This window comes from Panthera pardus, unplaced genomic scaffold (assembly GCF_024362965.1).
Source record: "Panthera pardus isolate Hobbes unplaced genomic scaffold, ASM2436296v1 HiC_scaffold_13, whole genome shotgun sequence".
In the NCBI taxonomy this organism is placed as follows: domain Eukaryota; kingdom Metazoa; phylum Chordata; class Mammalia; order Carnivora; family Felidae; genus Panthera; species Panthera pardus.
Window position 1 is genome coordinate 119,343,285 of NW_026526688.1, and position 10,970 is coordinate 119,354,254.

At 43.7% G+C, this 10,970-nt stretch overlaps 1 protein-coding gene across 3 annotated transcripts in view; it reads left to right on the forward strand.

Annotated features, from left to right (window-relative positions):
- Positions 1–10,215, forward strand: part of MANBA (mannosidase beta) — a 113,377-nt gene extending 103,162 nt beyond the window's left edge. For all 3 annotated transcript variants that reach the window (XM_019416035.2, XM_019416027.2, XM_019416053.2), the window contains 4 exons: positions 660–804; positions 4,397–4,539; positions 5,333–5,590; positions 8,869–10,215. In XM_019416035.2, coding sequence (XP_019271580.2) covers positions 660–804; positions 4,397–4,539; positions 5,333–5,590; positions 8,869–9,093 — 771 coding nt within the window. In that variant the 3' untranslated portion in view covers positions 9,094–10,215. The remainder of the gene's footprint in view (positions 1–659; positions 805–4,396; positions 4,540–5,332; positions 5,591–8,868) is intronic.
- The last annotated feature ends 755 nt before the right edge of the window (positions 10,216–10,970 follow it).

Below are 10,970 nucleotides of genomic sequence, written 5' to 3' on the forward strand. Positions count from 1 at the left end.
GAGCTGTCAGCACAGAGCCCGACGCGGGGCTCGAACTCATGGACCGTGAGATCATGACCTGAGCTGAAGTCGGACGCTTAACCGACCGAGCCACCCAGGCGCCCCATGCTCTGGGCTTTTTGCTCTCTGGCCACCCTGGCCTTTCATTCTGGGCCTGTGCATTTTCCCCTCACTACATGCATCCTCTTTGGCTGCTAGGTTCTGTCCTCTCTCTTTTTGTCTTCTCCTTTTTCTCAAATGTTTATTTATTTTTGAGAGAGAGAGAGAGAGAGAGAGAGAGAACGAGCAGGGGAGGGGCAGAGAGGGGCAGTGGCAGAGGAGCGGGGAGAGGCAGAAAGAGAGAGAGGGAAGGGGTGCCTAGGTGTCTCAGTTGGTTAAACGTCTGACTTCATCTCAGCTCATGATCTCGTGGTTCGTGGGTTTGAGCCCCACGTCAGGCTCTGTGCTGACAGCTGGGAGCCTGGAGCCTGCTTCGGATTCTGTGTCTCCCTCTCTCTGCTCCTCCCCTGCTCGTGCTCTGTCTCTCTCTGTCTCTCAAAAAATAAAATAAAACGCTTACACACAACTTTAAAAAACACCCTCAAGCCTGCTGTTTTCTCAGACCTAAACACTCACATCGAACAATAACACCCGTGCTTCAATGCTCTCCCCTGAATCAGGTGATGCAGGCTCAGTGTGTCAAAATAGAGACTGAATTCTACCGCCGCAGTCGCAGCGAGATAGTGGATGGAAAAGGACACACCATGGGCGCACTTTATTGGCAGCTGAATGATATCTGGCAGGCTCCCTCCTGGGCTTCCCTAGGTAAGTGTTTCAGCATCTTTGTGCATGTGAGAGAAAGCAATACCTGTGTGAAGAGGCACTGAGAAAGCACAGGGCCTGAGGGGTCAAATTAACCCAAGTAGAACCCCTTCGCAGGGGAGGGGAGGTTCCCCAGTAGCCTATGAACCAACCCGCCCCCCTTCCTAGTCTTTTGGGGGGAGCCTCAGAGGCAGCCCGGTTTGAGTTCTGGGCTGTGCAAAGTCACAAAAGCGAGCTAATCCAGGGGATAGATTCATGCATGAAGATCTCAGCCATGTGTCTCATCATTATTGCTTAAAAATTTGAATTTAATTACGAGGACTTTCCAAGCAAAAGAAGTATTTACTTAAGCATCTTTTCTTCTAAATTATTTAGATGAATTCAACCATGTGGAAGGCTGGCCCAAGTAAGTGTTAGAATATCCCTTTCCTAGATTCCCCTTTAAGCACCCCCCCCCCACCACCACTTAAGACTTCTAAGGTCTTATTTTTGCCTTATTTATCTCTAGGAGAAAGGTAGTAGAGTCAGAAATCCAAGTAGGAAGAGTTATCAGTTGAACCCGTTTAGTTGGCAACACATAAGACTGGCATGGTGCCTGCAGTTGAATTATTCTGTTTTGATACATTTTTAAAAGTATGGAGTAATAATGATTCTTTGGCGTTCACTAGAGGTGGTTTGAAGCAAAGTTCAGTCAGAAATATAAACAAATGTTTTGGGTCAAAAATGAGGCAAGGCCATAAAGTAAAAAAGCCACTTTGCTGGGGGAGGCTCTTAAATTAGCTGTGGAAGTAAATCCAAAGGAGTCCATTGCCTGCATGCTTTCATTAGTGCTGAATCACCTCTTGCAGGAAATTGGAGTTTTGATCCAGTTTCTCTGACCAAAGTCTTTATCAACACCAACCAGATAAAAGAGTATTGAATGAGAATCAGGGGTAGACGCGGGGGGAGTAGCCTTTCTGGGACGCTTAAAGCTGGACAAAGAGATATTGTTCAGAGACACTTAGACCCTGACCCTGCCTTCTGTATGTGGCTGAGCTTGTGGACTCCTGGAGCAGAGTTTAGTTCAAGAACTGGAAGAGTCCAGTCTTTGTAACTCTTCCCTTAAATGACTGCATGCAGATTCTTTGAATGAGTTCTTTATTTAAAAAAAAAAAATTTTTTTTAACGTTTTATTTATTTTTGAGACAGGGAGAGACAGAGCATGAACAGGGGAGGGTCAGAGAGAGGGAGACACAGAATCTGAAAGAGGCTCCAGGCTGTCAGCACAGAGCCCGACGCGGGGCTCGAACTCACGGACCTCGAGATCATGACCTGAGCCGAAGTCAGCTGCTTAACCGACTGAGCCACCCAGGCGCCCCTGAATGAGTTCTTTAGAAAGGGTGACTAAACCCAAGTACAGGTGTATGATGGCAGAGCAAGAATTTGTTTTCTAAACTCTTGCAGGATGGTGCCTCCATGGAGAGGCTCACCATCTTCTTCTACCCGTTACCGAAAGCAAGAGCCTGAGAGAAGGTGTGACAGGTTATGCTGTGTGTATTCTTGCTCTGGGCAGCCTCATAGCCTCTGTTTAATTCTGCTTCAATGGCTCAATAAATCTGGTGTGCAGGTGGGGTAGGGAAAAGTATGTGTCACCTCTTATCACCTGAAATACTGATACCTCAAAGGTATCATAGCTGCTTGGAACCGAAAGATTCTTATATATTTCCTTTTAAAAAATAAGCCTCATTTTTAGTTACAATTTTGCAAATACAGAAATCCACCTGGACATTTTATTTTGCTTGGCTCATCAACTTGGACAGTTACAGAGCTAATGGAAAAGCCAGAAATCACATAGCATTTTTAGCTGATTATGTAGGATATTATATTGGTATCCATACTTTGTCACTGATTAGCAACTAGTGTGTGTCCTAGTGAGACCTTTTGTTTCCATTGCTGTTCTCCTGTATTCTGCGTGTGACCACGAAGTTAGAACTGTGCACGTGAGGTCTTCCCTGTAATGAATACCACATGTGAGAGTGTGCAAGTCACCTCAGGTCTGAGCCATCTTCCATTTATGAGAAAGCTTTCCAAATACAGTTGACCCTTGAACAACATGGGGTTGAACTGTGTGGGTCCAGTAATATTAGGATTTTTTTGGTAAATACAGTACAGTACTATAAATGTATTTTGTCTTCCTTATGACTTTCTTAATATTTTCTTTTCCCTAGCTTGCTTTATAGTAAGAACACAGAATATAATATATACAACACACAAAATATGGTTAATTGAGTTTATGTTATTGGTAAGGCTTCTGGTCAATAGTAAGCTATTAGTAGTTAAATTTTGGGGGAGTCAAAATTACACACAGATTTCTGACTGCACAGGGTTTGGTGCATATTAACCCCCATATTATTCAAGGTCAATTGTGTAAGTTCTAGTTCATTTTATAGATCTAATAGGAAAGGCCTGTCCACCCCTCCCTGTTTGTTGTTTTTAAGGGGAACTATTATGAGTTGTGACTGAAGGGCTGAGAGTTGAAATTTGCAAAATTGGAAGAAATTCTTTCTATTTGAACTTCAAACCACATTCCTACATGTCAGCAGCGTGCACTGTGAATTCTGGACATGACATCTCCCCCCCCACACCCCACCCCCTCACCCCTCCTCCCCGCTTCCCTTCCTGCCATCTCTCTTGAAGTTGTTCAGAAGTGCAGTGCTTTGTGGGGAAAGATCTTCTTTCTGAAATAGAGGCATGTTGAACATATATTTTAGTTTGTGGATTAAGCATACCACACATGCCAACAGGGCACAGAAATAATAGATTCTCAAAAGCTTCTAATTGTATCTGAGCAACTGCCATGAATTGTCATCTGTGTGTTCTCCAGTCTACATTTGCCAGAGGTATTTGTGATAAAGGTGGTTTTATTTCACTCAGAGGATTTTGTGTGTATGGGAAAAGGAGACTGTGAGTTTTAAATAACTCTTTCTGTTACTTTTTAAATTTTTTTCAGTGTTCTATGCTTTTTTCAGGTGTGCTGTGTAGTGATTCGACATTTGTGTACATTACAAAGTGCCCACCATGATTAAGTGTAGTTACGATCTGTCACCATATAAAGTTATTACAATATTATTGACTGCGTTCTCCATAACTCTTATAAATGAATATTTATAATATTTGATACAATTGTAACATTTTCTTACGATTACTAATATATGTAACATTTTTATTACCGCCCTACTGATTTCCTTCTTCATGTGTATGTAGTAAAAAGGACCTTTGGTACACTGAGCTCCTGGAAGCAGAATTATGTATGAGAAAGTGCTACCTAGGAGTCAGGTCTGGGCTCAAAGTACTGCCTGTGGCATGTTTGATTTAATGGCTTGAGCCTCCGTTTCCTCATTTGTAAGGTAGATGTTAAAGATGTTAAAGATGTAAGAATGCCATGAGGTAATGTCCAGAATGTTCTGAGCCCTCAACAAATGTGCGTTCCTGCCCCTGTGGACTCTCCCTCCTGTGCCCAGTCCCTGGAATCCTGACAAGTCAGGCACAGCTGGACCACGGGCAGGATAACCCTGACTGTCTCACCCTGGCCATGTCTTAACTTTACTATTTTTAGAATATGGAGGAAAGTGGAAAATGCTTCATTACTTTGCTCGACATTTCTTCGCTCCACTGTTGCCAGTGGGATTTGAGGATCAAGATGCGTTTTTCATCTATGGTGTGTCAGACCTTCACTCTGACTGTAAAGCGACACTCACTGTAAGTTGCTTGGTTTTTTTTCTCTTTAAGATGGAGAGTTTTTGATTATTTCTTGAGTGATTTGGTTATAGTTCTTGCAGGAAAAAGAAAAGAGAAAACAATGCTAGGCAAAAAGAGAGGGTAGAACCTCAAAGAAACCCTGGGGCACCTGGGTGGCTCAGTTGGTTAAGCATCTGACTTCAGCTCGGGTCATGATCTCGCAGTTCGTGAGTTCGAGCCCCGTGTCAGGCTCTGTGCTGATGGCTCAGAGCCTGGAGCCTGCTTCTGATTCTGTGTCTCCCTCTCTCTCTGCCCCTCCCCTACTCGTACTCTGTCTCTGTCTCTCAAAAATAAATAAACGTTAAAAAAATTTCTAAAAACAAAAAAATTAAAAAAAAAAAAAAGAACCTCAAAGCAGTCCTGGGAGGCTGCAATTTGGAGGACACTGTGAATAGGTGACGGTTATAGAATAACAATAATACACCAGGTCGTGTGTGTTCCATGGATTACTTTGTTTAATTCTTACAACCGCCTGTGAAGCCAGTGCTGTTATTATTCTCATTTTACATGTGGAGAAACAGAGCCTTCGAGAAGTCGAGTCACTTGCTCAGTTACATGGTACTACATAGTAGGACTGGTCGAACCCTGTTCAACCCAGGGTTCATAGGCTCTTAACCAGTTCTGCTGTTCTGACTTGCATCTATTATTACTGGTGTTCTCTAAAAAAAAAACAAAACCAAAACAAAAACAAAAAACACAATAGTAACCAAGTAACCAAGAATGTTTGGTTTTGCTCTGTCTTGTGTCTCCCTAGGTGAGAGTCCACATGTGGAGTTCCCTGGAGCCCTTGTGCTCCTCTGAGACCGAGCGTTTTGTCATGGAAGCAGGGAAGGCCGTTCTCCTATACAAGGAGCAGGTGCCTGCATTGTTGGGGCGTTGTGGGAACTGTACCCGGCAAAGCTGTGTGGTTTCCTTTTACCTTTCAACGGACAACCAACTTGTGAGCCCAACCAACCATCACTTCCTGTCTTCGCTGAATGAGACCGTGGGGCTCCAGAAGGCACACATCACCGTAAGTACCAGTGGCCTGGGGTCACGGTGGCCTTGCAGACCTGCCCTGCTTTGGGGGCAAGCATGCTGCATCCTGCATTTTGCAAAACTTCTCCTGGGTGCTGAGTTTACCTGGGACCTGGGAAAGGTCAGCCTCTTTCCACTAGAAGCAAAGACCAAATGACTTTTTTTCGAACTCAGTGTTTGTCAAAGTTTAGGGTTCCTGCCATCCTGCTATCCCTTGGCCCCTCCGGAGGGGGGCTGGAGCAGAGAGCAGGAAGCGGCAGTGGGAGTCATCACCGCTGATGGCTCCTGCACTGACTGCATTCCAGGCTCTGTCCCCGGGGCTCTGCTGCCTCATTCCTGAAGTATGAAGTGCTGCATTGACACTGGAGCAAACCTGTGTAGAGGGGAGGAGTAACATGCTGCAGCCAGGAAGCCCCAGGAGAAGCATGCTGATTTTGAGTGTTTAAGTAGAGTCTCTGCATGTTTTTTAATGTTTAGTTTTGAGACACAGAGACAGAGCGTGAGCAGGGGAGGGGCAGAGAGAGCACGAGACAGAATCCAAAGCAGGCTTCAAGCTGTCAGCACGGAGCCCGACGCAGGGCTCGAACCCACGAGCCCTGAGATCATGACCTGAGCTGAAGTTGGACGCTTAACCGACTGAGCCACCCAGGCGCCCCGAGCCAATCAATTTTTAAAAACATTCCTCAGGGGCGCCTGGGTGGTGCAGTCGGTTAAGCGTCCGACTTCAGCCAGGTCACGATCTCACGGTCCGTGAGTTCGAGCCCCGCGTCAGGCTCTGGGCTGATGGCTCAGAGCCTGGAGCCTGTTTCCGATTCTGTGTCTCCCTCTCTCTCTGTCCCTCCCCCGTTCATGCTCTGTCTCTCTCTGTCCCAAAAATAAATAAACGTTGAAAAAAAAAAATTAACAAAAAAAAAAAAATAAATAAAAACATTCCTCAGGGGCACCTGGGTAGCTCATTTGGTTGAACATCAGACTCTTGATTTTGGCTCAGGTCATAATCTCATGGTTCATGGGATCAAGCCCAACATCGACCTACCTAAGATTCTCTCTCCGTTTGCCCCTCCCCCCTCTCGAAAATAGAAAAAAGAAATTCCCTCTACTCTCTTTGATTTACTGCTTCAAAGTAGCTCAATCACCAAATCTATAATTGCCAAGAAAAAAATGGGATGACCAGGATGTGTTGTTATAAAAATTGTGCAGCTGGAGACCTTGGAATCTGTATAGTTGATTTAAAACCTTTCCTACCCTCTCCCCCACACACCGTGATTAAATGTATTCTTCAAGAAAGTTTTATTCTCTAATTTTAGTGAAGTTTAAGCTTGTTTTACACCTTTACTTAATTGAGAATGCTTTAGTGAGAGGGTTTTTATTGCGTTTACTTAAGACTTTTTTTTTTTTTTTTAAGAGAGAGAGCGAGAAATTGCATGAGTATGGTAGGGGCCGGGGGGGGGGGGGGTGGTGGCTGGAAATCTTAGCAGGCTCCACACTCAGTGTGGAGCCCAATGTGGGGCTTGATCTCATGACCATGAGATCACGACCTGAGCCGAAATGAAGAGTGGTTTCATTTCGGAGAAATGACTGAGCCGCTTGACTGAGCCACCCAGGCGTCACGCATTTACTTAATCATATAAAAACTCAGTCTTTGAACTGAAAACATATCTTTCTTAATAGCGAAATATTCACATAACGAAATGCAAATTATCTATAATAACTGATGTGGAACAGCTATGAAGGGAATTATATACATTGATGTAGTTTCTTTCCAGAAAAAAAAAATGAACAAAACCAAAAAATATGTAGCAGATAAATTTGCAATCTCTAGACTTAGGATTTTGAAATCTCTTTCTCTTTCCTAAGCCAGGCCTTCATGAGCCTGGGACAAGTGGGTGTGAGAGAAAAGTGGGACTTGTTCCTTTGTCCTACCTCATTGGGATTTCAATGAGACCTGCCCTTCCTAAAGGGATGTAATAATAGTAACCATAGCTAACATTTGCTGCCCGCTTAATATAGGCCAGACGCTTGGGTGCGCTATCCCCAATAGGATGCTGGGAAATTGTTTTCCATGGCTCCCTGAAGCAGGGTACAAGCTCCAACCTGGACTCGGCAGTGAGATTGAGATGCGACTTCTGATTGGAAGAAGGCAATACGAGGGAGCAGACACCAGTGTGGCTTCTGGCTTTGGCTTTGGAGCAGCAGTAGCCGGGGCCTCCTGGCAGCTGTGTGGGCCGGATGTGGGGCCAGCCGTGTGAATTGCATGCCTGGGACTGACTGCTTTAGGGTCTTCACCGAACAGCTGGGCGGCATGATTTGGGAATGTAACCTCTTGCTTCAGTCCTGAATCTCTGACCCTCCGAGAGATACCTAAAACATCTTAAGTTTCTTTTCTGTTTTCTCCAAAGTACGGTTTCTTGTTTATAACTCAGGACCCTGCATGATACCTAAGGCCAAAATGATATATAGTAAAAACAGTGCCCTGAAATTCTTCATGCCACATATAACATGTAACGTCAGCCCTACCGTGTGGCATGTGTGCATGTTGAGGAGTCATGTTTCATGTCAAATGCACAGCTTTAAATACCAGATCACACTCAGCTGCAGACTCACACTGAGAACCTCACAAACCCCTATCCTCGGGGCACAGCCCAACCTGGCCTCACTTTAGCATGTGCTAATTGGCTAGTTCATGGCAGGACTGAAACTGCACTGTCCTTTGCTGATATTGTGTGGGATTCACACATGTTAAAAGTGCTAATGATGTGACATTATGGGACCATGCAATGAAAGAGAGAAAGCTCCAACGGTAGAGCTTTTGTAAGTGCCTGGCAGGCGGCTGTCTAGATTGCTGGATCTTTTCAGAAGACAAGCTTCATGGTTGTGCTCTGCAGCCAGCGCCGCATATATCCTGAGAAAGTCATTTCAGCTTCCCAGCCCTTATGCAAAAATGTTCCTCCCTTGATCCCCTGAGAAAAACTGTGAAGGACACAATGCTTTTGAGCTTCTTGTGAACCACTCTCCTTAATAATTAGAGACTGCATGTTTCTACACTTGGCTTGAGATTACAATTTGGTAATTTCCCACAGCCTTAAATAAATTTTCCGTGTTTTTTTTCTTAGTACCTGACACAGTGCATGGAATATAAGACTTTGGCAACTGCAGGACCAAAGTTGTAGCGAATGTGCTCCTTGATGGGCCACAGAAATGTTCCAATAGGTATTGTGTGTAGAATAGATAGATCTCCCCTCATCGTTCACTTAATTTATCTTTTTCTTTCAGGCCAACATCACCCAGCAAGGTGACACATTTGTGTTTGATCTGGAAACCTCGGCTGTCGCTCCCTTTGTTTGGTTAGATGTAGGAAGCATCCCCGGGAGATTCAGTGACAATGGTTTCCTCATGACTGAAAAGACACGGACTATATTATTTTACCCTTGGAAACCCACCAGCAAGAGTGAATTGGAGCAATCTTTTCACGTGACTTCCCTGACTGACACTTACTGAGGGGTTACAGGTTGTATTTTCAGCGAACTCTGGAATAAAGCATTTCGAAGGCACCGGCCGAAGCGGAAGACAAGTTGAAGAGGCTGAGAAATGTGTCTGCTTGCGGCCACACATCTGATTCATCGCTCTGTGAAGACTTTGTACAGAGCATTCTTTCGGGAAAGGTTGTTTACTCAGGTGATATCCTCCAGCAAGGCTGTGCATCGGTGTTCCTCTGTGCCAGGACCGTAGTTTTATCCCTGCCCCCACAGCTTTAGCAAAGCCATGACCCAGTTATGACCCAGTTATAACCCAGCCACCTCCTCCTACCCGGGAGAGGAAGTCCACACATAAAGTCCTCTCAGGGAATCGCAGGAACATGACCATTGCGGTATCTGTGGAAGGTTGTGAGGTCACGTAGGCCTCTCCTAGTTAGCTTTGAAAAATAATGAATAATCACAGTGAAGCTGCTTTGTTATTATTCCCTGAGGAAATGGAGGTTCAACTGTCACAACAGAGAGAGATTTCTGGGTAGTAGCCACGTTGTTGTTTTTGTTGCTGGAAAGTTTGGGGTGTTGGCTGTCGCCATTTGATTACTTTTTTGGGTAGGGTTCTTTTTTCCTTTGTGGGTTTTGTTATAAAATATTGTTTTGACAATAACAGCTTCTTTTTTTCAAAGGCCATTTAGAGTGGTTCTCCTTTGAAAAATAAGCTCACATTGAAATGGACATCACTGTGGTCACTCTGGAAACTTCTGCGTGTCATATGCTGTCACCTGCGTGTCATATGTATGTCAACCCATACATAATTATGTATGGGTTGTAGATGTGGCTAAATCCAATGAACTTTCCAATTCAAAGGCTGTGAGTTAGATTTATATTTGTTGACCCTGGCAACAAAGTGGTGTTTCTTTTAGCTTCGGTTTCAATCATTTTATATTAATATTGATTAATTGTAAATTGCTGTAAATTTGTTTTATTATACACGATCATGTTTATAAATTATATCGATAATGAAACAAATGGGTCAAAATGTTAATAGATGAGGTGTGTAGGAATTCTTTTAGACTGCTTTTGCAACCTTTCCATAAGTTTGAAACTACATCAAAAATTAAAAGTTACGTAAATTGCACTGACAACATGATATTTCATCTGTGGCTTATTTAATCATTCCATAAACATTCATTTGTGCCCAGTATTGTGCTGGGCAAGGATTTCCCTTTAGCTCTCAGCAACTTTTTATTCTACTTGATAAACTGGGAGAGTTTAAAGAATCTAAATTAAGATGTTTGAAGGGTTTTCCCTGGGAAGAATCATGTAATTGGTTATGGAATGGACTGGCGGTGAAAGTCTGGCTTTAAAATCAAGACAAATTAGGGGTGCCTGGGTGGCTTAGTCGGTTTTGCCACTGACTTGGGCTCAGGTCATGATCTCACGGCTTGGCACAGGAGTTCGAGCCCCGTGTCAGGCTCTGCACTGACAGCTCGGAGTTGGGAGCCTGCTTCAGATTCTGTGTCTCCCTCTCTCTGCTTCTCCCCCACTCGCGCTCTGCCTCTCTCTCTCAAAAATAAATAAACATTAAAAAAAATTAAATTAAAAAAATAAAAATAATAAAATGAAGACTAATTAGATAATAGATTGGTTTTAAGATGTGAGAAGATTTAGGCCACAGTTCAGTGACTAAGAAGAAAATAAATGCAGACAACCTGGCCTCTCCTTCAATATCGAGGAGTCTCCTCATTTTATGTGTTATTTCAATATATATATATATAAAAGTCTTATGAAGGCCTGGGATTTGGGGATGCAACTCAGAAACTTCTTACTTGATAAATATATAATTTTCTTGTCACTGTTGAAATTCTGTTTTATCAAACAGTTGCTGAAGGACAGGGACACTCT